Here is a 26246-nt window from a genome sequence, read left to right as displayed (position 1 = left end):
ATTGTGGAGGGTGAGCACAGACTCCTGCAATTTGTCCCTTCTCTGGCCTCCACAGGAGAGCCATGACGTGCACATATACACAGAGAGAGAGAAAGAAGGTGGAGGGAGGGAGAGAGAGAGAGGGAGAAGGAGAGAGAAAGAGAAAGAGAGAGAGGGGAGGAGGAGGGAGGAAGGGAGAAGGAGAGAGGTGATAATAAAAACATGTATCTTTTTATTCTGAGAGGGAAGAGTATTTCAGTGGCCATGTCCCTTTTCCCCTGTAAGCACCCTGCGTGTCCCACCTCACACCTATTCAGTCCACCAGCTTCGTAATGGGCAGAGATCTGACCATTAATCTTTTACTTTCTGTGGCCCCTTCTAGTACAAGGCGTGTGGATAATTCCAACACAAGATTGGCTGTGCAAATGGAAAGAGACCCAGGTAAGTGCTTTTTCTTTTAAAAAAAAATAATTTATTTATATTTTATACGCATTAGCATTTTGCCTGCATGCACGTCTGTGTGAGGGTGTCAAATCCTCTGGAACTGGAGTTACCGACAGTTGTGAGCTGCCCTGTTGGTGCTGGGGTTTGAACCCTGGTCCTCTGAAAGAGCAGCTCTCACCCTCCCTCCAGCTGAGTGTCAAATCTTAACCAATGGGCAGCTCCCAGAATCACACCTTGGTCAGGGTATAGAGCCCACACTCTCAGTCCCTGCAGGGTGGGGGGGGGGGGCACACAAATGATCAGCCGCTGTGGGAATGGTGGGCCCAGGCCCAGATGTTTACTGGAAAGCAAAGAGAAGTTGGTTTGGTTTTGTGGTTGTTTTACACGTGATTGTGCACACTGAGACAGCCCCAAAGTCCTTTCTGTATGCACGGAAGCTGTGGAACATTTGAGACAGGAGATGTTAAGTAGAGAATTAAGGTGCAGACCTAGAGCTCAGAAGTGTGTGTATGTGTGCATATGTGCACACACACCCATGTAGATATGTCATGTGTTTGTGGAGCCAAGAGGTCAGCCTTGAGTGTCATTCCTCAGCAGCATCTACCCTGTGTTTTGAAAAGAAGTCCATCAGTGGCCTGGAGCTAGCTCCATGGACTAGGGTTCCGGCCGGAGAGCTCTGGGGATCACTTCTCTCTCTCCTTCCCTGGTGTTGGAATGACAAGTGCCTGTCACTATGGTTGTCTTTTTAAAAACATGTGTCCTAGAGAATGAACTCGGGTCCTCATTCTTGCACGGCAGGCACAGCCAGTTCCCCCAAGGTCAGAGTGTTGAACTGAGTTTAACACAGGATCGTGTAAGTAATTTGCACTTAGACAGTATTGCATCTGTATGAAGTTACCACAGGGTCTAGAGGGACGGCCTAGGAGGTCTCAGGATAATCCGCCAAAATAGATGGGAAGCAGGTACTTTTGTGTACGTGAAAACTCCGACCTTACCAAAGGGCAGCTCTCTGTTTCAGGATCTGAGCATAAGATGGCGTGTTGCTTCTGGGTAAACCCCTCACCACTCTCCTTTCTGCCTGCCTTCAGGGAGCGATGACAACAATCTCAATTCCATCTTCTATGAGCACCTGACGCGGACCCTGCAGGAGTCGCTCTGTGGAGACCTGGTGCTTGGCCGTTGGGGCAACTACAGCTCCGGTGATTGCTTCATCTTGGCTTCGGATGACCTCAATGCCTTCGTCCACCTGATCGAGATTGGGAACGGTCTCGTCACCTTTCAACTTCGAGGACTAGAGTTCCGAGGTAGGGGTCTCTGTGGTTGTGGAGTGTTAGGCAGAGGACAGTGTGGTTGTGGCAGCGCTGGAACTCGGGGTGTTGGGTGGAAGACAGTGCAGTTGCGGCAGCGCTGGAACTCGGGGTGTCAGGTGGAGGACAGTGCAGTTGCGGCAGCGCTGGAACTCGGGGTGTCAGGTGGAGGACAGTGCAGTTGCGGCTGGAACTCAGGGTATTAGGGAGGACTGTGCAGTTGTGACCTCACTGGAACTCGGGGTGTTAGGCGGAGGACCGTGCAGAGCACTGCTCGGAAACCACCATCAGGGGTGGGGAGATGACTCACTCACTGAACGCATGTACAACTCTTGCAGAAGCCTGCATTTGAATCCAGCTTCCAGCAGGTTGCAGCATCCAGGACTCCCGTTCCAGGGGTTCCGATGCAGTTTGGCCCCTATGGGCACTTGGACTCTCATGTGCACACTCAGACACATGCACACAAATAGAAACGAACAGAACAAACCTTCTAGAGATGATGTCACCAAGAAGGACTTGGGGACGGTTCTGTTGCATGGGATCAAGGCTACCCCTCCTGTTGAGCAGACATTCTGACAAGCACACGTCAGTCAGCTGGGGAAACAGTAGCGCCCTCTGGTCTGTTCTCTGCTGTTTGATCCGCCCAGATGAAGCATTCCTGCCCTGACGGTCAGGAGCCATTCCTGCTGATGTCTTTTCCCCACCACACTGGACTGCATCCCGTACACCATGAGCCCCAGGGAAAACCTCCTTTCTTAAATTGCTTCAGCTGAGTTATTTTACCACAGCAGAGAGAAAGGTAATTAATATACAGTCAATTCTAGCTATAGCTCAAAGTCAGGCGGTAGAAAAACTAACTCTTTGTCCTGTGTCACGGTGAGTGAGAGGCGTGGTTTGCTGGGGTTCAACATTGCCACAGCATACTGGATTCCTGAAACCTCACAGGGTAAAACACAGAAGGGGGTTCCCAGCATGGCCAAAGTTGGGGCTATGTAAGCAGGCTTCTGGGAGGGACTGTCGGTTGGGAGTTTACGGCTTTGTCTTCTTCCAGTCAACCACAGTGGGCATGTCACCTGACTGTAAGATTAGCACAGAAGCCATGTCTTGAGGGTAAAAATGGCAGCCAGCTTGCCCGCATCCCACAGCTCTCCTACAGTACATTTTCTCTGACCTAGTTTGATTTTAAACATAGAGACTTAAAAGCCCCGTAGCCTGACAGAATTCAAGCTCTGAGGAAGAGCTACGTTGACCCCAAAGGACTGTTGTAGGGTTTATTCTCATTGCAGCATCAATTACAATATTCCCTCGGAGGTCGGTTTTCTTCTTGGGTGGTGTTCTAAGTTTCTTTTTCTTCATTCTACTTTTCTTCTGAATTCCCTGTCTTCTGAAAGAGCGGGTTTTATTTTGGTCAAATTTAATCTAGCTGGGCACGGCCTGGGGGCAGTGAAAACCCAGACAGTCTCTCTCTGGAACTCTACTGAGGAAGCCAGGAGAGGGAGTGGGGGCTGTTTGCACATTCGCAGCTTGCTCTGGCTCCCTCTCTCCCTCCCTCCCTCCCTCCCTCCCTCCCTCCTTCCCTCCCTCCCTCCCTCCCTCCCTCTCTCATGGCTAGTGATCAAACTCAGAACCACACGCATTCCAGGCAAGTCGTCTACCACCGGGCTATACTTTCTCAGGAAGAAAGCAAGAGATCTACCCCAGAGGTTGTGGGGAAGAATCCTCTGCCCCGCCCCCAGCCCCAACCCCCTGGAGGAGAAGCACCAAGTTTACAGGAGGTCTGAGCATCAAGCCATAGAAATCAACCCATTTTAACATAAGAGGAGAAGGGCTTATGGGAAATATACCCAGGGATGAAGACTTCCTGAGCAATGTAGGAGGACCTGGGGTGGCTGGACAAGTTCAAGTCTACAATCACACAACAGGGGCTGGAGCAATGGCTAAGAGCAGTTGATACAATTCCCAAAACCTGAATTTTACGGCTCAGCATCAGGTCTAGGGAGTCTGGTGCCCTTTTCTGCCTTCTTTGAGCACTTATATACCCATGGCATACACACCACACATGTGAACACACATGCGCACGTGCGCGCGCACACACACACACACACACACTTACATAAACCTTAAACTCACATGCCAGCTGCAAAGGACCCAGGGCTGCCCCCACATCGCTGATCCCCGAGCTTGAACCCTCAGATACCTCTGTCCCCTGAGAGCAGAGAAACAGCTTCTACCACGACCTCTCCTCCTACATGTGCCCATCACTGGCCTCTCTGTGCTGTCCGTTCAGTCCGAGTAAAGTAGATCAGAGTACCAAAGCCAAGGACACATGCATGTCTCTGGGTCAGAGGGTATCTGGCTTTCCATTTCTCCTAGTGGGACATGGTTGCTGAGGCTTAAGTGGTGAGCATAGCTGTTGAAGAAAGGCCAGTGCTCTAGCGATACAGCTGAGGCTGAGACCGTGACACAGTGTGCTTTTCCTTTCAGATGTAGAGGTAGCAGGACACAGAGTCACTCCTTTCAACATCGCCAGGTGCCCCAGCCAATGCTTCTTTATGTACTGCTTTCAAGGTCGCCTCGAGTGTCAGTGTGGAGCGTGGTAGTGAGGGGAAGCGTGCAGGGGAGGCGGTTGCAGGCCAGAATGGGCCATTTCCTTCTGTGTCTCACGGTCCCTACAGTAGTGGTGTGACCACCTGGAAAGCAAGCAGAGCTCCTGTTGGAGTTTCCCATCCTTCTGTGATCGCTTAGTCAGGTGACCTGGACAGATGGGTCAGCCATTTCTGTGAGGAGAGGATAAACATGCATACAGAGTCACCTTAAAGGGCCCCAGAGCGGTGTCTCCTTTAAGGTGATTAATAATTCAAGGGTTGACAAATTAATATCAGCTGAATGTCCAAGTCAGAGTCATAAACAAAGTGTGTGCCAGTGGGCACCAGACGGCCTGAAGGGAAGGGTAGGGGCTGCAGATCCAGTGATACTGTCTGGAGGTGAGAGACAGGAACAAAGGGCCAAGGCAGGGGACTGGTCTTTTTTAGAAGATACCTGTGAACTCGGGCTCAGGAGACAGAACCTTGAAGGGGATAGATACCCTCAGGAGAGGCATCGTCCTTCCTCCCAACCCCCTAACCAACTCCAAAAGAAAAGCAAGGGAGAAGAAGGGCCCTGGGCTCACTGCTAGATCAGGGTGCAGCTGGGCAACCATGTGGCTCTCCATCTGGACAGTCTGACTGTGGGGAACTTGCTGGAAATCTCTGCCACAGTATTTAGTTGGTTCCCAGGCGCTCAGTAGTTGTCTACCACATAGCCTTCTGATAGCTCCACACCGCCTTCCTCACTGGAAAAACCAATCTACTTTCATATCAGGATCTTCGGTGGACATCCCGGCGACGTGGCTTTACAGGGCCTCAGCTTCTGCCACAGGGCCTTGATGCACTAGCGCACCGCTGTCACAGGACTTGACACCAGATGGATGAGCTGAGTATGGAATGGAGAGAAGAGAGGAGGGAAAGAAAGAAGGGGAGAGAGGGAAGTTCAATAAGGAAAGACTGAAAAAAAGAATGTCTAAACGTTTTAAAAGTCTATTTGATGTTAAATTTTTTAATCCCATTTTCTCAGAATTCTTTCAAATTTTCATGTGGCCGCACCCTGCAGGCCACTCCTCAGCATCTTGATGGACCTTGCAGAAGGGACACAGAAAGCACAGGCAATTATTAGGGTGAAGCCACCCACTCCCCTTGGAGCCGGGGAATATGAAAAAGCAAGATTTATGCTCCTGTCTGAGGGAAATGTTATCAGTTTTCTCATGGTTTGGCTGACCCCCATAATCACTGGCCCACGGGGACGTGTGGAAACATCCGCGTAGCCTAATCTTATCCAAAGCAAACCCAACCCGGATCTTTATCTTAACTGGCAGATCCACATAGCTCTCCCACTAATCTCAAACTCCACAGTTTTCTTCCTCTTGGCGACAGTCACTGCTTCGTCATGCCTCTGGGTTTTATGTCTGTGCAGCTTGTGTGGTCTATTGACTCCCTGAGTTCCAGACTTCATCCATAAAGTAGAGCGCTGTCCCCCGCGTATGCTAGCACACATAGTTCCCTTCACTTCTAACTGGAGGAGCCCAAGGCATGTCGGTGTATGTGGCGGGTCTAGGTGAGCAGGCTGTGTCCCGTGGGCACTAGCAGAGTCTCTGCCCCCTTAGCATCTGCCTCAGGAAGGCTGTGTGAGGAGGAGGCGTTCTGAATGACCCGTGAACTAGAAAGACCCCTCCTCTGAGTCCGGTTGGTTGTGTTGTTGTTCCGACCTGTAAAGAGAGGAAGTTGGGATGCCTTACTCCCAGAGATGATTACAGAATTACACATTTCAACATTTGCTGTGTACTGGGCTGCCTGGTGTGCCTGGAAGCTTTGATTAGTTCCACTTTTTAGGTGTGTGTGTGTGTATATGTACATCTGTGTGTATGATGTTTCTGTGTATTTTCGCACACGTTTGTGGAGGCCAGAGGTTGATGCCGGGTGTTTTCTGCAGTGTCTCGCCACTCCGTTCTTTTTTATTATTGGTGAGACAAAGCCTCTCACTGAAGCAGGAGCTCAGTGACTTGGCTAGTCTTGCTGGCCAGCAAGCTCGAGGGATTGCTCTGTTCCTACTTTTGAACATTGGGATTAGAGGCTTGAGCTCCAGTTCCGGGGAGGCAGAGCTGATCTAGCCAACTTACTGAGCTGCCATCCATGGAGAGACCGTCTCAAAACAAGGCAGAGGGCTCCTGAGAAATAACCTACCTACCTCCCTACCTACCTACACACACACACACACACACACACACACACACACACACACACACCACTTTCATATAGGTACGCACCCAAAAAGTTATTCATGGCTGTTTAGTAGGCCTGCTTTAAAACAAAGAACACACACTAGACTCCTGCACCTCCTAGCACCTTCAGAGACACCTCACGGGATTACAAAGAGGGCTTGGTGACTAAGAACACTGGCTGCCCTTCCAGAGGAACTGGGTGTAATTTTCAACACACACGGCAGCTCACACCTGTCTATAATTCCAGATCCAGATCACTTGACACCCTCTTCTGACCTCTGCGTGACCTAATGCCTCTTGTGTCCTTGGCCAGGGACCTACTGCCAGCAGAGGGAGGTGGAGGCCATCATGGAAGGTGACGAGGATGACAGAGGCTGCTGCTGCTGCAAGCCTGGCCACCTGCCACACCTGCTGTCCTGCAACGCCGCCTTCCACCTGCGCTGGCTCACCTGGGAGATCACGCGCACACAGTACATCCTGGAGGGCTATCGCATCATGGACAACAATGCAGCCACCATGCTGCAGGTGTTTGACCTCCGCAGGGTGCTCGTCCGCTACTATGTCAAGGTGTGTTGTGTTTCCCAACACTAGGGGTGGCGCCTAGGAAGTGGGGAGAGGGGGTGAAAGGCAGGGTTTCTGGAAATCTCTACACAAAGTGGCAGGACGAGGTTTTTCCCAGCTTCCCAATGAGAGATGCAGTCAGGCTTGGGGACCTTTTCTTTCTTGAAAGATACAACAGGGCTTTGTGTTAGCCTAAGTCTGGGACAGACCTTGACTATCTGTCCGTTTCCACCACAGCAGGGGCACTTGTTGTGATGGCCAATTTAAATACCCAGGGCACATCAGCAGTGTTAGAGTTACAGATTACATTATTAGCTCTGTGCAGATGGTTCAGTTTAAAACCAGAGTTTGGATTGGAGATGTAGCTCAGGTGGCAGAGTGCTTGCCTAGCATGCAGAGTCCTCGGTTCAATCCCCAGCACTGCATACAACCTCATGTTGTGGTTGGTGTACATCTATAAGTCCCAGTACTCAGGAGGAGGAGGAAGGAGGGGCAGAAGCTCAGTGTTACATAGAGAGTTCCAAACCATCCTACAAAAGATCCTGTTTCAACATTCAATCCAAAGAATAGGAAGAAAAATGCTTTTTTTTTAAAAAAAAAAAAAAAAGGAGAGAAACGGGTGTGGGGGAGCAGACAGGGAAAGAGAAGAGGAAGCGAAGAAAGAGAAAAAGGAAAGGAAAAAGACAAGAAAAGAAGTATGCAGCTGGATGCCCTGTGAAGAAAAATGTGGTTCTGGCTCAGGGTACCGAGTGCGGGCCTGGGCTGAGCGGTGTTCTAAGGAAAAGGGACCAGAAGGACAGGAGGGGACAGAGGAAACCCTTGTGAGGGACCCTATGCTGGGGGAAGGCTATGGACGGTGACGAGCCTACTGAAGGCTCCGCAATTTAGCGCTGTCCTGTGGGGTGTCTCTGCAATCACCGGGGCCAGGACTATGGATCTGTGTGAGGCCAGAGGGAAATTTGTTCAACACGGCTCAGTAGCCAGTGTTAGTTCCAACTTCTAGAGTCTGGCCCCAGGCAATCTATTTTAGGCATATTTAAGCACAGCACAATTTTAGAAAAAAATGTCCCGGTGATAATTAACTCAATCCTCTGTGTACAGCAAAGCTTGCTACATGGTAACATTGGAACTTTTTTCAAAGTCCATATGACCTCTTCCATAAAGATGGGTTCTATTGACTGGGAAAGAATGCTCAAGATGAGGGTCTAGGGAGGAAGACTCTGGGGGTATTCAGGTGTGCTCTGACCCTGCAGACAACACAGAAGTCCCCAGGCTATTAGCCACGTCATTTCAAGTCATGAGGGCAGATTGACTGTATATGTTCTTTTGAAGAGACCACCCAGCGTGTTTAACATTCCTGGTTTCCCTAGTGATTATCTGTGAGCAAAAGGACCTCATGTCCTCTACACTGAGCTGATAGCCAAAAGGTACCCATCAGAGACCTCAGACCCCTGCAACCAAAGCCGTCTTTGATGGAGGTAATGATGTCTCCCCTTGGCCTCCGAGCCATCTTTCTAGACCCTCCTTACTGAGGCCTGATAAATCAAAACAGTGAGGTCTCCTGGCTGCCCACTGGCTATGAGATCTCACAGTCTCACTTGCTTTCTGCAGAGCATAATATACTACATGGTCACTTCCCCCAAACTCCTCTCGTGGGTCAAGAACGAGCCCCTGCTGAAGTCCCTCCAGCCCTTCGCCAAGTGGCACCACATTGAGCGTGACCTTGCGATGTTTAACATCAACATCGACGATGACTACGTCCCGTGTCTCCAGGGCATCACACGGGCGAGTTACTGCACCGTGTTCCTGGAATGGATTCAGTACTGCGCAGGGAAAAGACAGGAGGTAGGAGGGGACCTGGGGCTAAGCCACTGAAGACGAGCCTACATAGCAAGGGTCCTTAACCGCCTTTCTCTTACTGTATTCCAAAATAGATAATAAGAAAATAGAGGTGAAAACATTTATTTTTTTGAACAAATGTTCAGTACTTAAGCAATTAAATGTTTAGTACTTAATTGTGGCAGCAACAGACTCCCCTCTCCGGGGTCACTTCAGAGGTGCCCAGTTAGCCTGCCGCAGCCACACACGTGAGAGCCCGGGTGACAGCTGGCTTCACATCCTTGTTCTTTCAGCTCTCCAAGGCCCTGGACCCTGTGGACAGCGATGAAGACTCACCTCTGGTGACACTTTCCTTTGCCCTGTGCATTTTGGGAAGGCGAGCTCTGGGAACAGCTGCACACAATATGGCTATGAGGTACCAGAGAGACAACTGGGATATTTTAGGCTTGTGCAGGTGGCTGGGGTTTGTGTTTGATGGGTTCTGTCAGTCATTTTCTTTATTTCAACCTGGCCTGTTTGCAAGCCATTGAGATGCATCTTTCCTTGGGAAATCAGGGTGGGTCTGCAGAATGTTTCTGGTCATTGCAAACTTTAGACTGTTGCATTTGGAAATATCACTATGGGCGGTTGGAACCCAGGGGTCCCGGGTCTCAGACCTTCTAGGTTATAAGGGTTGGGCTAAGATAAAAGGTTTACCTAGTGTGCCTGAAGCCCTGGGTTCAGCCCCCAACACTGCATAAGTCATGCATGGTGACATATACCTGTAATTCCTGCAGTGTGGAGGTAGAGGCAGAGGATCAGAAGTTCAAGGTCATCCTCTGCTACCTAGTGAGTTCAAGGGCAGCCTGAGATGTGTAACACCCTATATTCAAATAAAATGGTTGCAGGCCTCCTTATGGATGCTTGCCTGGTACCTACCAAAGTTGATATTTGGGAAAGGTTCATCCCTATCATTTTTCCCAGACCTCCTTTCACCTTCTGTCCCCTGAGCAGGATCTGTCATAGACAAGCTGTGCCTGGGCCCTGCTGTCCCTCTTTTCCAGCTAAGATGCTCTAACTGGGGACATCCACCACCAATCCCAGTCACAGGGCATCAGTGGCTATTGTGTGGCTTCACCTTTGGTACTCAGCACTAGAGAAACTGGGGGGCAGGATGCAAGCTCCTGACTTACAGGGATCAAAGTGGGCTGTCAGCTAAAATGAGAATCTTGGTGCATAAGGGAACATTTGAGTTTAAAAGACAGGGGAAATATGGGGCCAGGGGTAGATAGATTTCATGGTCAAGTATTTGCCTGGCATGTATCCAACTCTGGTTGGATTCCCAGCACTAGAGGAAAATGAAGAGGCAGGAAGGTGAGAAAGCGCGAGCCCCAGAGTTGCTCAGCTACTCCAGTGTCTACCGTTTCCTCCCACCCGTTTAGCTTCTGTGTTGCCCTGTCCTGTGCTGGGCTGTGGTGCCAGAAGCTGCCTGGGCATTAGCTGTGTGGTGGCTCAAGTGTAGTCTGAGCTTAGGGATGTTGTAGCTTTTGGAGTGGCACCATGCTTTCTCCTGACCACGTGGATCCTTTCCCCTGGCATGGTTCCCACCATGTACCTTCAGTGTCTGGGCCACTAGGGCACATCTGCATCCCCCAGCTTCAGCCAGCAGGCACATAGGACAACATGAATACTGACAGAGGCATTGATTGGGAATTGTCCCCAACCTGTCAGTAGCTCTGTAACTCATAATGAAGAAATAAGGTCTGGGAAGATGGTTTAGGACAAAGTGCTCATACAGCATGGGACTTGAGTTCAGATTCCCTTACCCACTTCAAAACCTGAGTATGTTGTCATGCATACCTGACATCCCAGTGCTGGGAGGCAGAGACAGGGGGATGTGGGGAGTAGAGTTTCTGGATCCCTTCACTCGCAGGAAGGTTCCTGCCCTGAAGGAACAGCAGGGCATTTTGGGTGTTCTTCACCACCTAGGAACAGGCTGGGCTCCCCCAAGGGAATATTTCGATTTTAGAACACACCGGGCTCTAGCATGTCCCTGATGGCAATAGTTGAAAGCCACCATAGAAAGGCACAGATGAAACAAGGTCGGGCTGGTCAGGGACTGTGCTCAGGAACCATGTTGGGGTTTTGTTTGATTGGTTGATCGGTTTTGGTTGTTTTGTCTGATGATTGTGATCTAAATGCCCATGAGGTGGCGCTGGTCACCTGGCCCACTGTGTTTTGTGAACTGGTGTGCCAGGAGGTGACCATGACAGCAAAGCCAATGTCTTGTCTGTGGCTGCTCCAGAGGGGAATGAGGCACACGGGAAGAGAGTTCACTAGGGTTCTGGAGCTGGCATCTTGAGCACTGTGTATCCCCGTGACTGATGAGTTAGGCCAGAGGACACAGCGGTGAGTCATCTCATGGTCAGCCCCCTCAGTAGCCGCACTGCTCTTGCAAAGCCCGGATGTCACAGTGTGAAGGGTGGCAATGGAACAAATCAGTCTGTGCTGGGCAGACCCTGATGGGTCAGTCCTGCAGAAACTGTCCCTGAGACACAGTTGTTTCCCCAAAGCCTAAGGTCCAAGCCCAGCTAATGACCCTGGGCAGTGATCCCTTGTCCAGTACTGGAGGACCCCCAACTCCAGTGCTGGTCTCATTTCCTAGTGGGCCTGGGGGTTTTCAACATTGGGGCTCTAGCAGTTCCTTGGGTGGACATCTGTCCCTACATCAGATGGGGCATCAAAATTGTCCCTAGACATGGACAGATGTCTCCTGTGGGCCCAATCCCAGAGATTGAGAGCCACCACGGAGAGAGCACAGGGGACAGCCAAGCCAGGTCAGCCAGGAAAGGCCTTAGTTTTTGCTCTCGTCACTATGATCAGAACACCCGGGAGAGCAAGTTAAGTTCAAAGAGGGAATGGTTTGTCTTGGCTCATGGCTCCAAATTCATCATGAGGTGAAGGGCATGGCACAGCTGGTCAGAGAGGAAGAGGAGCAAAGTAGTAGCAGGAAGGGGTGGGTCATAGCCAGATGTGACGTTCCTGCTGTCCCTGCCTGGAGCCTGGACAGAGACAGAGCTATTCTCCCTTTCCCTCTCCCCCTCCCCCTCCCTCCCTCCTCCTTCCCCTTCCCCTTCCTCTTCCTCTTCTTCTCCTTCTCTTTCTCCTCCTTCTCCTTCCCCTTCCCCTTCCCCTTCTTCTCCTCTTCCTCCTCCTCCTCCTCCTCTTCCTCCTCCTCTTCCTCCTCCTCCTCCTCTCTCTCTCTCTCTCTCTCTCTCTCTCTCTCTCTCTCTCTCTCCCTCCCTCACTCCTCCCCCCTCTCCTGATTCCCCTGCATCCTTGGCTCTGTGATGAGACAGCCTGTCTTGCCCGCCTCCTTCGTGGGCTTCGGATGGGGCTTGGTCTCCGAGACAGACAACCCTGATTGTGCTGTGTGCTATTCTCTCACAGCAGTGACAGCCCAGATGCAGCTGTGTAGGAGTCTGTCATTTCTCAGTCCAGTCAATGTATGTGTGCATTCCTATGCCTGTTAGGTGTCCATGTGTGTGGAAGCCAGGGAACAACTTCGACTGTCCTTCTCCAGGCACCAGCCACTTTTGTTTGAGAAACAGCTACTTTCGGTGACTGGGCTCTCCCTGTGAGCTAAGCTGGCTGGTTGCCCAGCAAGCCCCAAGGGATCCACCAATCTCTGCCTCCTAGTTCAGGGATCACAACAGTCTATGACTACACTGGCTTCTCAACAGATGCGCAAGAGGACAACCCCAGCGACGCTCCAAATCCAAACGCACTGCAGGCATTCGAGAGGCTTCCAAGCCCCTTGTTCCCCTTGCTCCCCTGCTTTTCTCCAGGCTGCCTGCTGGAGACCTTCTTCCTCTTTATGCCCCCCCAAGGGGAGAAGCCAGTTATGAAACACCTCCCGGTAGAACCCTTCGCTGTGTGAGGTCAAGACGGGATTCCCCGTGCTGGAGGGATTCACTCGGGCTCTGGTTCATGTGGAGGGTCACTTTAATCAAACACCTGGAAGCACGACAGTGTGTCATTTTCTCTGAAAAGAGAATCGACAACCCGGTGCAGCCTGCTGAGCCCTGAGATGGGAGCCTGGGTGTCTGAGTAAGGGGGAGCAATGGCCTACCACTGAGCAAGCAGCAGGCTGAGGCTCTTGGATCTGAGGGTGATACCTGGGGGGTCTGGGTGAACCCTCAAGTCTTCTCCTATCCAGGTCCCACATCTAAAAGAGCATTTCCTCTTACACTGAGTGTGCAGTGTGGTGTCCCCCACACCTTCCTGTGCTCATGCCACTCATGACTTAGCACCTCCTCCCCACTTTCATGGTTAGCGCCTTTCCAGCATGGGGTACCCTCAGATGTCCCCCTGGAGAGCAGATGGTGGCATCACTCGGGTAGGGAAGCCTCTGACCATGGCACCCACCGGCCTGCAGTTCTGCCCGGCTCCAGGGGGCTCTTTGCCTCCCAGGTGCTGGCTGCGGCTCCCAGCCCCTTGGGAGTGTTTGCTCTGTGAGCAGACAGCCCTTTGGGAAAGGTTACTCCCTCTATCCCTTTCTAGAAGGTTCTAGATTCCTCTATCTCAGGAGGCCCTGGCAGTTCCCGTTTCTCCTGTGCAAAGCCTCTGAGTCTTCCTAAAGGGAGTCCGGGATGGAAATCAGTGGAGGAGGCACACACCACAGCAAGGTTCCGCAGCAGCACACGGTGGCCGTGTGACTGTGCGTCTCTGATGCACAGGTCCCATGCACGGCATTGAGACCAAAGTCTTCTCAATGTGTGTCCTATGCCTCCTGTCCCAGGCCAGCCCTGTCTAAAGTGCTGGCTGCCATGTTTGCCTCACCCCTGCATCTCGGGGGCATTAGAGGTCACCATGAGAGGGCACAGTGGAGGAATAAGGGCGAGGGAGAGAAGACTTTCCTTCCTGTCCCCAGAATACAGGACACATTGTTTTCCTGAGCCCACTCATTGTGTTCACTCAGAACGGCCCAGGCCAGCTGTGACACCCTGTTCTTCACTCAGGTGACCCTCAGAGACAGTGACACAGACAGGGATGAAAGACAGCAGGAAAACAAAGCAGGACATGTGTGGTGGTTTGAAAGAAAATGGCCTCCAAAGGGAGTGGCACTTAGGAGGCGTGGCCTTGTTGGAGTAGGTGTGGTCTTGTTGTTGGAGGAAGTATCACTGTGGAGGTGGGCTTTGAGGGCCTATATATGTTCAAGCCATGCCAAGTGAAACAGAACACTTCCTGTTGCCTGCAAGATGTAAAACTCTCAGTTCCTTCTCCAGCACCATGTCTGCCTGCACGCTGCCATGTCCCACCATGATGATAGTGGACTAAATCTCTGAAACTGTAAGCCACCCCATTAAATGTTTTCCTTTATAAGAGCTGCTGTGGTCACGGCGGTTCTTCACAGCAATAGAAACCCTAACTAAGATGATATGAAAACACTAACAACCCTGGCAGAGAGATTAGCCACCGACCTTGGCCTTCAAAGAAAGGGTGGCAGAGGGGACAGTTGTGCTCTGATAATCTAAGAATCTGTGCTTGGGTGACATTTGACTATTTTTTCCTCTCTGTATATTATGATAGAATCCAATTTCTACTATGCTTAACCAGCCCTGAAATTTCAAGAAGAAAAGTAAGATACTGGTGAGGGGGATAGGTGTGGCAGAGCCAGTGTGGCTGGGGAGGGTGAGCCTGCTACCCTTGCTTTCTGGTGTATGTGTCTGGCCTGTTCCAGGCTGGGTCTCGGTTTCCCGCTCAGAGATTATGTCAGTGGTTCCTATGGTGATGGGAGATGCCCTTACACCAAGGCACCAGCCTTGCTGTGGGGCCAGGCATGAGGGTTCTGGGAAACATCTAGAATCATCTTCCTTTCCATGCTGGGTCAGTTCAAAATATAGGAAGATAATGCGTGTGTTTGTGTGTGTGTATGTACAAGTGGTCATACATGCCCTGTTTGTTACTCAGATACCATCTATCTTACTTGAGACAGCATCTTTCATTGGTCCAGAGTTCACTGGGTAAGCTACACTGGGTGGCCTGCTAGAACCAGGGACCTTAGCAGTGGGATTGCCAGCACATACAACCATACATGGCTTTTTATGGGATGCTGGGAACTCAGGTCCTCACGCTTGTGTGGACCAACTGAGCCATCTCCCTAACCCCAGGAAGGTAATCCTTAAACCAGGAGATGCAGACGCTGGTGGGATAAAGGGGTCACGAACTCTGTGTGCACCCCACAGCAACGTGACTGTTTTGCAGCCTGGATTCCTTTCTGTACGGGCTGCATGCCCTCTTCAAAGGTGACTTCCGGGTCACAGCTCGAGACGAGTGGGTATTTGCCGACATGGACCTGTTGCACAAAGTTGTTGTTCCAGCCGTCCGGATGTCCCTGAAGCTGCACCAGGTAAAAAAGCCAATTCTGAAAGAACAATAATCTGAGTCTGCCCCTTTAAGTCGACTTCCCACCCAGGGAGCCCCACTCCATGGTTGTCTGTCTCCTCACTGGCCTAGAATCAGCTCAGCCAAGGAGTATGGCATAAATCCTCTTACACCACAGGCTCAAATAGAGAATTCTCCCCTGTGAGAAGAAAAGTAAGAAATGTGGGCCTGGGTGAGGCCTCCATCAGTAACAGGCTTGCTGTCCAGGCATGAGGATGAGTCTGAACCATGGAACTCAGGGAGAAAATCTAGGTGTGTTCATTTTATTGCAATCCCAGGGCTGAGAACAGAAAGACAAGAGGCTCTTTGGGTAGGGGGAGGCATCACTAGCCAGCAATCTAGCCAAGCTGGTGACCACTAGGATCAATGAAAGGCCTTATCTCAAAACAACAGCCAAAAGAATGTGGCTAGCGACCAAGGAGGACACCGAAGGTGGCCCTCTGTCCTCTACATATGCAGACACACACACTGAACACATCGAAGGAGAAAGTCAGTAACACAGGCTCCATCTCCTTCTGATGCATATGACATGCTCAAATAATAATTAAAATGGTAAATTATTCTATGTCAACCTCAACTACAGAATGAGACCTTGTCTCAAAAAGAAAGCCACAAAAATGAATAACAATATAGTCTTTGATATGGGTGGTGTGGCGCACGCCTTTAATCTCGGTACTGGGGAGGCAGAGGCAGGCAGATCTCTGTGAGTTCGAGGCCAGCCTGGTCTACAAAGCAAGTTCTAGAACAGCTAGGACTATTACACAGAAAAACCCTTTCTCGAAAAACCAAAACCAAACCAAACCAAAACAACAACAACAACAAACAATTCTCCCCCCCAAAAAATCTTTTTTTCTGGAAAGCCTCAGAAATCATTCAACGCTAGCCTTGGAAACAGTAGGTGGTCTGAATAAACCTGGCATTGGCTAATGGCCATCTTCCCCAGGAGCATAGAGGAGGAGGTTCACTAGGAAGAGGGGAGCTGACCTAAATGTCACAGAGGCCTGAGGAATGCAGCTCTTTCCTGAGCATGCTCCAGCTGGTTAGGGACAACGAGTTGAGATGCCCTCAATGCCCAGCTCAAGATTCAGTGACGAGGGTACGGTGGGGAGCGGGGAAATGAGGCAAGCATGTGGCCCCAGAGGCCCCCGCAAGTCCCCCTCTGCCCTTGCCCAGACCAGCAGCTCTGGCCTCACTGAGCCCTGGGCTCTCCCCACCAGGACCAGTTCACCTGCCCGGATGAGTATGAAGATCCGGCGGTTCTCTATGAGGCCATCCAGTCCTTCGAGAAGAAGGTCGTGATCTGCCACGAGGGAGACCCAGCCTGGAGGGGTGCGGTGCTGTCCAACAAGGAGGAGCTGCTGACCCTGAGGCACGTGGTGGACGAGGGTGCTGATGAATACAAAGTCATCATGCTCCACAGGGGTTTCCTGAGCTTCAAGGTCATCAAGGTAGGTCACATGCCCTGATCTCCAACTGGGGAGCAAGAAGACGAGAAGGCAGTTGGCACTGCTGGTTCCTAAGCAGGAGTGCTAGCCAGCAGCCAGAGGCACCAGAGAGGCAGCCTGAAAGCCTGGTGCCCTTGTGGTGCCCTCCTGGGAGAACCAGCATGTGGGGAGGATCTACCAAATTGACAACACCATTTTGTTTTGTTCTTAAGTATCTTAATGTTTTAAGTAATTTGTGATTTAGGACATGTGGTCCATGGGCTGCAGGTTGGACATGCCTACTTTTCTTGGATTGCCCGCTCCTGGATGGAAGAGCCCTCCTGCCCATGACCTGTCTTTGCATAGGGCTAAGAGAAAATTCTTACTTCCTTTTTCTTTTCCCTAAGTTCCCCCCATGAGAATGACATTATTTTCAGGAGTGAGACAAGGGCCCCCCGAAAAGTAGTTATACCCCCAGACTCTCCCAGAACCGGACTCACTCTCCGTGGGTTAAATCCCAACTGACGGCCGGGATCCCTGGACTTCTCTGCACTCCCACCCCCGCCTGCAGGTAAACAAGGAGTGCGTGAGAGGACTCTGGGCAGGGCAGCAGCAGGAGCTCATCTTCCTGCGCAACCGCAACCCAGAGCGTGGAAGCATCCAGAACAACAAGCAGGTGCTACGCAATCTCATCAACTCCTCCTGCGATCAGCCGCTGGGGTACCCCATGTATGTCTCCCCACTGACCACGTCCTACCTGGGAACCCACAAGCAGCTGCAAAGCGTCTGGGGTGGGCCTGTCACACTGGACCGTATGAGGACGTGGTTCCAGACCAGGTGGCTAAGGTAGGACTTCCCAGGGGCCTCTGCCTGGGCACCGGGGAGAAGCGTGTGGAGCTGAGCTCTGGGTGGCATGATGATAAGGGTCACTGTTGTCTTAGATGAGTCACCCTGCTGTGCCCAACTGACCCTCAACAGGTCATGTGGCCAACAAGTGGCCTCAGAGAGAATCAATGGGGAATGTCATATACACGGTCACATTCCCTACTCTCAGGTCCAGGTCGGGTCTGTCCTCTAACTGGTTTGAGGGATAGAGGGTACTTTTTATTTTGTTTGTGTGTATGTTCATATGTATGCCAGCATGTGTGTGTGTGTCTGTGTGTGTGTCTGTCTGTCTGTGTGTGTGTGTGTGTCTGTGTGTGTGTGTGAGAGAGAGAGAGGGGCTGTGACTGTGTACAGGTAAGTATGGAGGACAGACGACAACCTCAGGTATCATATCATTCTCATTCTTCAGGTATCACTTACCATTGTGTGTGTATATGTGTGTATGTGTGTGTATGTGTGTGTGTGTGTGTGTGTGTGTGTGTGTATCTGTGAGTTGAGGCATACCCACACATGTGGAAAGGAGAAAACATTTGTAGAATCCCTTCTTTCCATCTTGCCAGCATCTATTTTTCCAAAACAAGGTCTCTCACTGGCCACGAACCCACCAATTAGGCTAGACCGGCTGCCCCATGAGCTCCAGGGATCTGCCCACCTCCACCTCTCCAGCGCTGAGACTACACGTGCACACCACCATACCCAGCGTTTTGACATGGGCTCCACAGGCTGTCCTCAGGCTTACACCGCACAGCAAGCGCCTGGCCGACTGAGCCTCTCCCCAGCTCTCGCTGGCTGCAGAGAGAAGCAGGCCTGAACCTTCAGGCCTGTCACTCAGTGCTGCCTTCTGCCTTCTGCAGTAAGGAGTCTCTGGTTGCCGGGGTATTCTGAGCATCACTTGAGCATGGTAGCACTCCTGATGGGTTCCCATGGAAGGTTCAGCCTGATGCTTCTATTCCTGGCATGCATATCTGCTTATTAGACACTGTGCCCCTTTCTCACATGCACTCCCGGGGTGCGGTCCACCTGGAGAGAGTGCCCTTCCACCCAGTTCATTCATGGCTAGTGGGGACAGGCAGGGTAAGTTAGGAGGCACTTGCAATGGGAGGAATCCAACCTGCAGAACCAGAGCTGTACAAAGCCAGCCAGCTACACACCATGTGGTGATACCATCTTATGCGATCACGGTCCTTAACTGATGTCACTGTGTGGCCTGGGACTATATGAGAGATGTGTCAATGAGACCCTGACGTTCCTGTCCCTCCCACAGGATGAGAAAGGATTGCAGTGTGGGCCAGAGGAGCGGTGGCAACATTGAAGATGTGGATGGACCAGCAGGACCAGCAGCAGGTAGTAGGAATGCCCCCAGTGGAGAAAGCCGGGACAGCAGCTCAGAACAAGCCAGAAAAGGAGGCACCCAGCAATGGGCTTCACCCCGTGGAGAGGGTCATAGGACAGGTGAGTGTGCCCAGGGCCGTAGGTCCAACATCATGGAATGTATTTTCTAGTCTCCAGGGCCTCTTGGCTGCCATCAAGGAACTTAGGGTCAGTGGCTGTGGCTCTGGAAGAGATTTACTCGTCATAGCCTCTGGCTGGCTGGGTCCAGCTCTGCTCATTCATCTGTCCATGGGTCCTTTACCTTTGGCAGTCATTTGATGTATGTCTTCCTGACCGTCTGATACTCCATTCTGTCCATCTGTCCCTCTCAGTGCTGTTCCACCATTATTGCTTCTTAAAACTCTTCTGCTAAGTCCAGCCTAGCTCTGAACCTCTAAATGAAGGAGGCATGCTGACAAAATACCTCAGCGCCTGGGCTTCCAGTCCCGGAACCTAACCCGTCCTGGGCTGAGGGTCTCCCGGCCCTGACCTAGCTTGCAGTGCCCTCCTCGTCCATGCCGCGTCCTGTGTGACCACTGCACTTGCTGCCGAGGCTGTTTGTACACTGTTGCTCTTGGGCCTCCCGTGAGGGCTGTACATACGCCGGCTCCTTTACACTCTCCATGGCTCTAGGCCCTTTGGGGTGCTCTATCTTCCCTTCCCATGTGGAGACACAGGGCACAGAAAAGGCATTGCCCCAAGGTACCCAGTCAGTAAGCAGCCAACCTGGTATTCAGATGAGGAAGAACAGCCTCCAAGCCTCTGATCTACTCACTGTGGCCTCCCTTTAGCTGCTACCCAGTCCTATCCCGAGAGCAGCGAACCCCAGGACACCTGCACACTCCTAGCCTTCCATCTGTCCCCCTGACTACATCCCTACCGGCCACGGCCTAGTCCCACTTTCCAGTGATCTTCCTTCTGGTGGGCTGACACTATGTTCCTTCTGAGGCAGCCCATTCCCTGCTGCGGGCAGGAGTAGGGACAGGAACATGGTAGATAGCCCAGACCCCTCCCTATCCTAACAAACGATGTGCCAAGGGGAGCAGGCACGGCACCTGAGAGAGACACCCAAGCAGAGCCCAAGCCAGCAGACTGGGAAAAGAGAAGAGATGTTCTCCTCCCATTCAAAGAAAGGAAAGCCGCTGGCTATGGTTCTCTTTGTCACCCCCCATGTCACGAGTTCACAGTCCTCACAGAGCAGCCGGAGTGACTAGCTCTGGATAGAGCTCATTACGGTGGGCAAGACATGGCGGCTGATGCAGCTCAGCCTGCAGATGGAATTCTGCATTTGGTCACCACAAGAGCGGACTGTGTGCAGAAGGAAGCATGGCTGGGCTATAATGACACACTTCTTCCCGGAAGGCGCCAGCGCCCAAAGATTTCACAGTCTCCTAAGACAGCGCCGCCACCTGGATGTCACACATGAGCTTAGGGGAGGCAGTTTCCATGCAAACCACAAGAGCTAGTTGTCATATGATAGTTAGGCATGAGGCCACTCAAGGGTAGGGCAAAATAAAGGGAGTCACTCAACAGTAGTGAGTGTGCCCCACTCCTGATTGGCAGGGCTCACTCCCGTATACCACTTTTGTGACTGAGTTTATCCCCCATGCCTGCCCCACCCCGTCTTTACTCCTTGCCTGGTTCCCATCATTCATTCCAGTTCTGATGCTTTGCCAGAATCCCAGAGGACCAGTGTCTGTCCAGATTCCTAACCAGCAGGCCGCCCCGAGCCACCACACTGAGCAGCCACTGCTGGCTTGCTAGGTACTTCACACTTATGCCCATTGCCAGGAGCTCCGTGTGCCGACCTCGCGAAGCTCCCAAAAACCCACAGTCATTCAGTACCAAACAGTAAATGTCACAGCAAGGAGAGGTGGCCTAGGAGTGAGCTGGTGACCTACTTACCACAGGTGGCTAGAAGCCCATCACCCATCTGAATCCCACACCAGAGAGATTCAGAGGGTTGCTATCTTATATCACTAAGGACCCTCACCACAACCTAGCAACCCAACTAGCAATCAAAGACAAAGAAAAAATAATGAACCAAGGAGCATAAATTTCATTATGTTCAATTCAGGTCTGAAGGTTTTCCCTAGAAATGCCCAGATTTGATAATGCGGTCGTTGGAAAAATAAGTTAATTGTAAAGTAATGAGACCGAGCAGCGCAGATGATTTCAACACAGCTTGCTTGCTGCTGGTTAATTTGTAAAATTAAAATTGAAAAAAAAAAGGAGCAACAGAACACCGAAAGAATATCTGAGGTATAAAGAGGAGATGGCTCAGTCTGAACAATGCTTGCTGCACAAGCCCGGAAATCTGAATTCAGATCCTCAGCATCCACGTAAAAGCTGTGAGCAACAGCAGCCCATCATCCCAGCACCGTGAGCAGGCAGAGGAAAAGATCCCTGAGGCTCAGAGCTTCATTTGCAGCTCCAGGTTCAGTGCAGAAGCATCATCAAAACACACAGAATAGAGATCAATAGAGGATAATGCCTAACATCAGCCTCTGGCCCCCACACACAGAGGCACACATGCATGCACACAGAGACTGGCTGAAGCTTCAGCGCTGGGGCAGTCCCTTGTCTTGCATGGACTCTGGACAGCTAGCTCTCTTTTGATGCTCTGTAGACCTCTCTCCCTTTGCTCTTGGGATCGGCAGAAGGCCCTGCCTAGTGTAGGCGGAGAACAGACTTGCAGGTGGTTGGCTGCGGAGGGTTTTGGACAGAGATTAGCTTTAGAAATCACAGAAGTTTGGCCTTTTCAGATTCCAAATAAACAAGCCACTACCCTTGCTCACAATGTTGATTCCTTGAGGGTCTCCCCCTTATTTCTTTTTTTTTTCTCCCCCTTATTTCTGACTGACTTCTTAACAGGGACCTTCAAGCCCAAGGCCATTCCCCTGTGCCCAAGACAGAGATGCTCCAGGCCACTCACTCAGTCCAGAGAGGCCAGCACCAGTTCTGGGTACCTCACACAGTGCCTCAGTCTGAGACTCCCATTTTCACAACCTATAGGTAGAGGAAAGCCATGCAGGTCACCAGTGAATGCCCCTTGGAAATGAGCACACCACCATCACTGTGTCCAAAGTAATGTCAGTGAGGGGCCTAGGTGGTACAGCCAGCCTCCACCAAGTTCCATTCTCTCAGAGAGGACTTGGCTTTCTTGGGCACAGACAGAGCAGGTACCCACACACCACAGAGATATTGGTATATGTGGCCACCTGTGGCAATAATGCTCTGTTTTTAAGACCTAAAAATGTTTTATTTCTTAATTGCCCCATATTAATGAGCTACAGAATGAAACTCTGACGTGTGCCTACTTTGGGAAGTGATCAACTCAGGGTAACTGGTATGTGCTGCCCCTCCCAAGTCTGTCATTTCAATGTTAGACTTTAGATTCTTCTGTCTATTGCTTTGAGATGCTACCCCACTGTCTTATTGTATTATTGAGCCCCAGCAAGCATTTCCCTCCCTTGGTTTGGTATTGGTTTCCCGGACAGCTAAAGACAATGGTCATATACAACATTAAAAAGATTTCATTAGTCTGGAAGAATGATGTGGAAGTTTAAATGTAATTGGCCCCATAAGCTTACAGGGAGTGACCCTATTGGGAGGTGTGGCTTTGTTAGAGTGGCTGTGGCCTTGTTGGAGGAAGTGTGTCTCTGTGGAGGTGGGCTTTGAGGTCTCTTATGCTCAAGCTATGCTCAGTTTGCTTCCTGTTGCCTGTGGGTCAAGATGTAGCGCTCTCAGCTCCTTCTCCAGCACCATGTCTGCCTGCACACTGCCATGTCCTGACATGAAGATAATGGACTGAACCTCTGAAACTCTAAGCCACCACCAATTAAATGTTTTCCTTTACAAGAGTTGCTGTGGTCATGGTGTGTCTTCATAGCACTTACTGATTTCACAGAGGACCAGAGTTTCATTCCTACATCAGGTAGCTTACAACTAACTGCCTATAGGTTCAGCTCCAGGGCATCTGACACTTTTGGTCTCCTAGGGCACTGCACTGAAGTGCTTGTGCAAATACACACACACACACACACACACATGCACACACACATGCACACACACAGGGAAGGAGGGAGGGAGGGAGAGAGAGAGGATATACATACACAGAAAAAGAGTCCACTGAACACAATAATTAAGAGATATATTTAAAATAATGGAATAATATCTGGTGTTGTACCTACATTGCTTCTGTGGTCTCCCAAAATTAAATTACACACATAAAAGCATTCTGATGATTTGTATTGGAAATGTTTTCAGAAAGTTCATGTCTTGAAGCTATGACCCCAAATGCAAAGCCAAGGTGGGATAGTCATGGGAGGTAAGCTCGGTCATGGGAAGTGGCATAGAGGAGCTAAGCCCACCATCCCAAGATGAGGCTGTAAGGAGGGATTGGCTCAAGGGGTGTTGCCCTCACTGATGGATCACAATGGAGAGAGACCACCCCCACCCCCATTATTATAAAGTACCTCTTCCAGGGTTTGGACACCCCCACCCCCATATTTATAAAGTACTTCTTCCAGGGTTTGACCAGGTGCTCTGCTCTCTTACAGGAAGAAGGAAGGGCAGAAGCCAGTCCGTCCTGGCACACTCGGCAATAAGCCAGAGGCCACCTACTCTGAGCTCCTCAGGTCCCATTGTAGAGAGCCACCAAGCCTTCCTTCAGACATCCAGCTCTGTGCACGAGCTGGCCCAGAGGCCTTCAGGAAGCCGGCTTTCCTTGCACAACTCGGCTGCATCCCTGCATTCGCAACCACCTCCCGTCACCACCACGGGTCACCTGAGTGTCCGGGAGCGGGCTGAGGCACTCATTCGGTCTAGCCTGGGCTCTTCAACCAGCTCTACTCTCAGCTTCCTCTTTGGCAAAAGGAGTTTCTCCAGCGCGCTTGTCATCTCTGGACTCTCTGCTGCAGAGGGAGGCAACACCAGCGACACCCAGTCATCCAGCAGTGTCAACATCGTGATGGGTCCTTCCGCGAGGGCCGCTAGCCATGCTGCTCGGGTAAGGACTGCCCCAGGGTGGGAGACAGGCAGGAGGCATCAGAGGGCCTGGGGATCCCATCCACCTGCCAAATACTTTTGCCTTCTTCCAGGGTTGGTTGATTTATAGCAAACAATGAGTATTCCCAGCCTTTGGGTCACAAGTCCCACAGGTACCCCAACATAATTATTTCCATAATCCAGAAGCCCAGGCATGAGGAGAAGCCTCCCCTCGCCCTCTCTATGGAAGCAGGATTCCTTCCTTCCCATCCGAGCCACTCTGGCCTGAGGGAGAAGAAAGGGCAGGAGTAGGCACTGGAGTTAAACTGCCTTGGACTCCCAGTCTTAAAGATGACCAACCACTTCCAAGTGGATCCATCCCAGAAACAGAGTTTAAAAAGAGTCTATCGAATAAAATGCCACTTGCTCAGAATTCATGTTACTAACAGAGAAGACTAGCTGGGATTCATTCATGAGAAAGAGAAAGATTGGCAGCCACTCAGGAATTCTCCTATGTCCTCTGTTAGGAAAGAAAAATAAAAAAAAAAACAATGGGTTAAGGCAAAACTTAGGCAGATTTGTGTCTCCAGGCCGAAGAGAAGATACTGGAGTATAACTTGAGGGTAAAACCGTCACCTAATCTCTTTCTGTTTTCTCCTTCAATAAAAGGGCACAACTGCCACTCCTTTCCCATTCCATCTCTCTAAACTTACTCTGTGGGCATACTTCGAGGGTTCTGGCAAATTTTCCTTTTCTGTCTCTGGCAAGGATGGTAGGTCTTTAGGACTCTGAGCATCTTGTGTAACTGCTGGGTTGAGCCTGCAGTGGCAGCATCAGCACAAGGGAGGGCTAGGTGGGTGGAGAAAGTCAACCAGGGCTTGCACAGTGGCAGGCAGGTAGACAAACATGGGGCGACTCCCGTGGGCACCCTTTGGATTGGCACGTCCAGCTCTTCTGAACAAAGTCCCACATGCAGAGGCCATGTAGACGTGCAGCTTGAAAGCACATCCTAACCTCAGAGGCTGCCTGTCCGTCCTGTGCATTTTAAGAGCCTGCCTTTGAAGTCTGCAGCTACGCGGGCCTCAGTACCTGGGATGTCGGGGATGGGTGGGGTGACTTGGGCCATGCAGACAGTGAGCATGTCTCTGCTTCTCTCCTTTCTGAAGCACTTCTCTGAGCCATGTGAACCCACTGACACCCCAGAGCAAGGGCAGCTTCCAGATCCACGGCTGGCAGAGGCTGTGGCAGAGAACCTGGGGATGCTTTGCCGGAGAGCGAGCCAGGAGGACATGGGCCTGGATGACACAGCTTCTCAGCAGAGTGCCTCGGATGAGCAATAGTGGACACATTTTTGGTCAGAGAGATGGGGACTCTCTCTGCTCCAGAACCACATGGTTCTTCCTAAGGGAAAAGAAGAGCCATTCTAGAAAACAGTAACTTTATCTCAGGTTCTTGGAAACACTCGCCTAGTGGGAGTCGGGAAAAGACATTGCGCCTCCTCCCTCAAGCACTGCACAAGAGTTGGACATTTCTCACAAAAGCCATGGTATATTTTAAAACTACTAGAATGAGTAGGGCCCATGACTGGCTCCTCCTGCTCTGGTAATAGAACAGCTGCATGCTACATTACTGGCATTTTACACATCATTGTCACCGTGAGAGGGCAGAGTCACAGCCCCTGAGGCCATCAGCAGGCCAGGGGCATCCATGTTCGGCCCAACTGCAAAGAGCCTCCTCCTTTATGACCCTCGCACAGTTGGAAGTGCAAACCATTCACTACAACCTGATGGTGCACTGGTCCAGGATGGGAGTTTCAGGGTGATATGCTCCTCCCTCAAGTTCTGGGCCACCCAGGATCCCTGCGTGCTTCCCAGGAATGCATGCTAGTCTTCCAAGCTGAGCAAGCTCTGCTGTATGTGAGCACATTTGCACACACCTGTTTTAGGGATTAAAATGTTTACAGTTCTGGCTGTGTCTGTCTACTGTTCTCCCCAAACACATCCTCTCTACTCTGAGAAAGACCTTTGTGGGGAGGGAAGCAAATCCCATCTCAGATACCCCTACAGGACAGAGCAGAGGCACAGCCTTCTGCTGAGAAGAGGGGGCACCACGCATCTGCTTCACTTTGCCTGGACTTCTGGAAGGGCAGTGGGAAAAAGAAGGACTTGGTTTATGCAAAGTAAAGTCTCCAAAGAATCTAAGATTGGA

General features: G+C 51.1%; 1 protein-coding gene across 1 annotated transcript in view; it reads left to right on the top strand.

Annotated features, from left to right (window-relative positions):
* The window catches only part of Pcnx2 (pecanex 2), a 121489-nt gene extending 95483 nt beyond the window's left edge, over window positions 1-26006 (top strand). Inside the window, exons 24-34 of the mRNA XM_075977696.1 lie at window positions 362-420; window positions 1512-1727; window positions 6857-7110; window positions 8716-8949; window positions 9237-9358; window positions 15190-15334; window positions 16587-16817; window positions 17365-17639; window positions 18943-19130; window positions 23612-24060; window positions 25205-26006. Coding sequence (XP_075833811.1) covers window positions 362-420; window positions 1512-1727; window positions 6857-7110; window positions 8716-8949; window positions 9237-9358; window positions 15190-15334; window positions 16587-16817; window positions 17365-17639; window positions 18943-19130; window positions 23612-24060; window positions 25205-25378 — 2347 coding nt within the window. The 3' untranslated portion in view covers window positions 25379-26006. The remainder of the gene's footprint in view (window positions 1-361; window positions 421-1511; window positions 1728-6856; window positions 7111-8715; window positions 8950-9236; window positions 9359-15189; window positions 15335-16586; window positions 16818-17364; window positions 17640-18942; window positions 19131-23611; window positions 24061-25204) is intronic.
* Window positions 26007-26246: the final 240 nt, after the last annotated feature.

This window comes from Microtus pennsylvanicus, chromosome 6 (genome assembly GCF_037038515.1).
Source record: "Microtus pennsylvanicus isolate mMicPen1 chromosome 6, mMicPen1.hap1, whole genome shotgun sequence".
Classification (NCBI taxonomy): Eukaryota; Metazoa; Chordata; class Mammalia; order Rodentia; family Cricetidae; genus Microtus; species Microtus pennsylvanicus.
The sequence above is the reverse complement of the archived record's forward strand: the minus strand, read 5'-3'. Positions and strand labels throughout refer to the sequence as shown.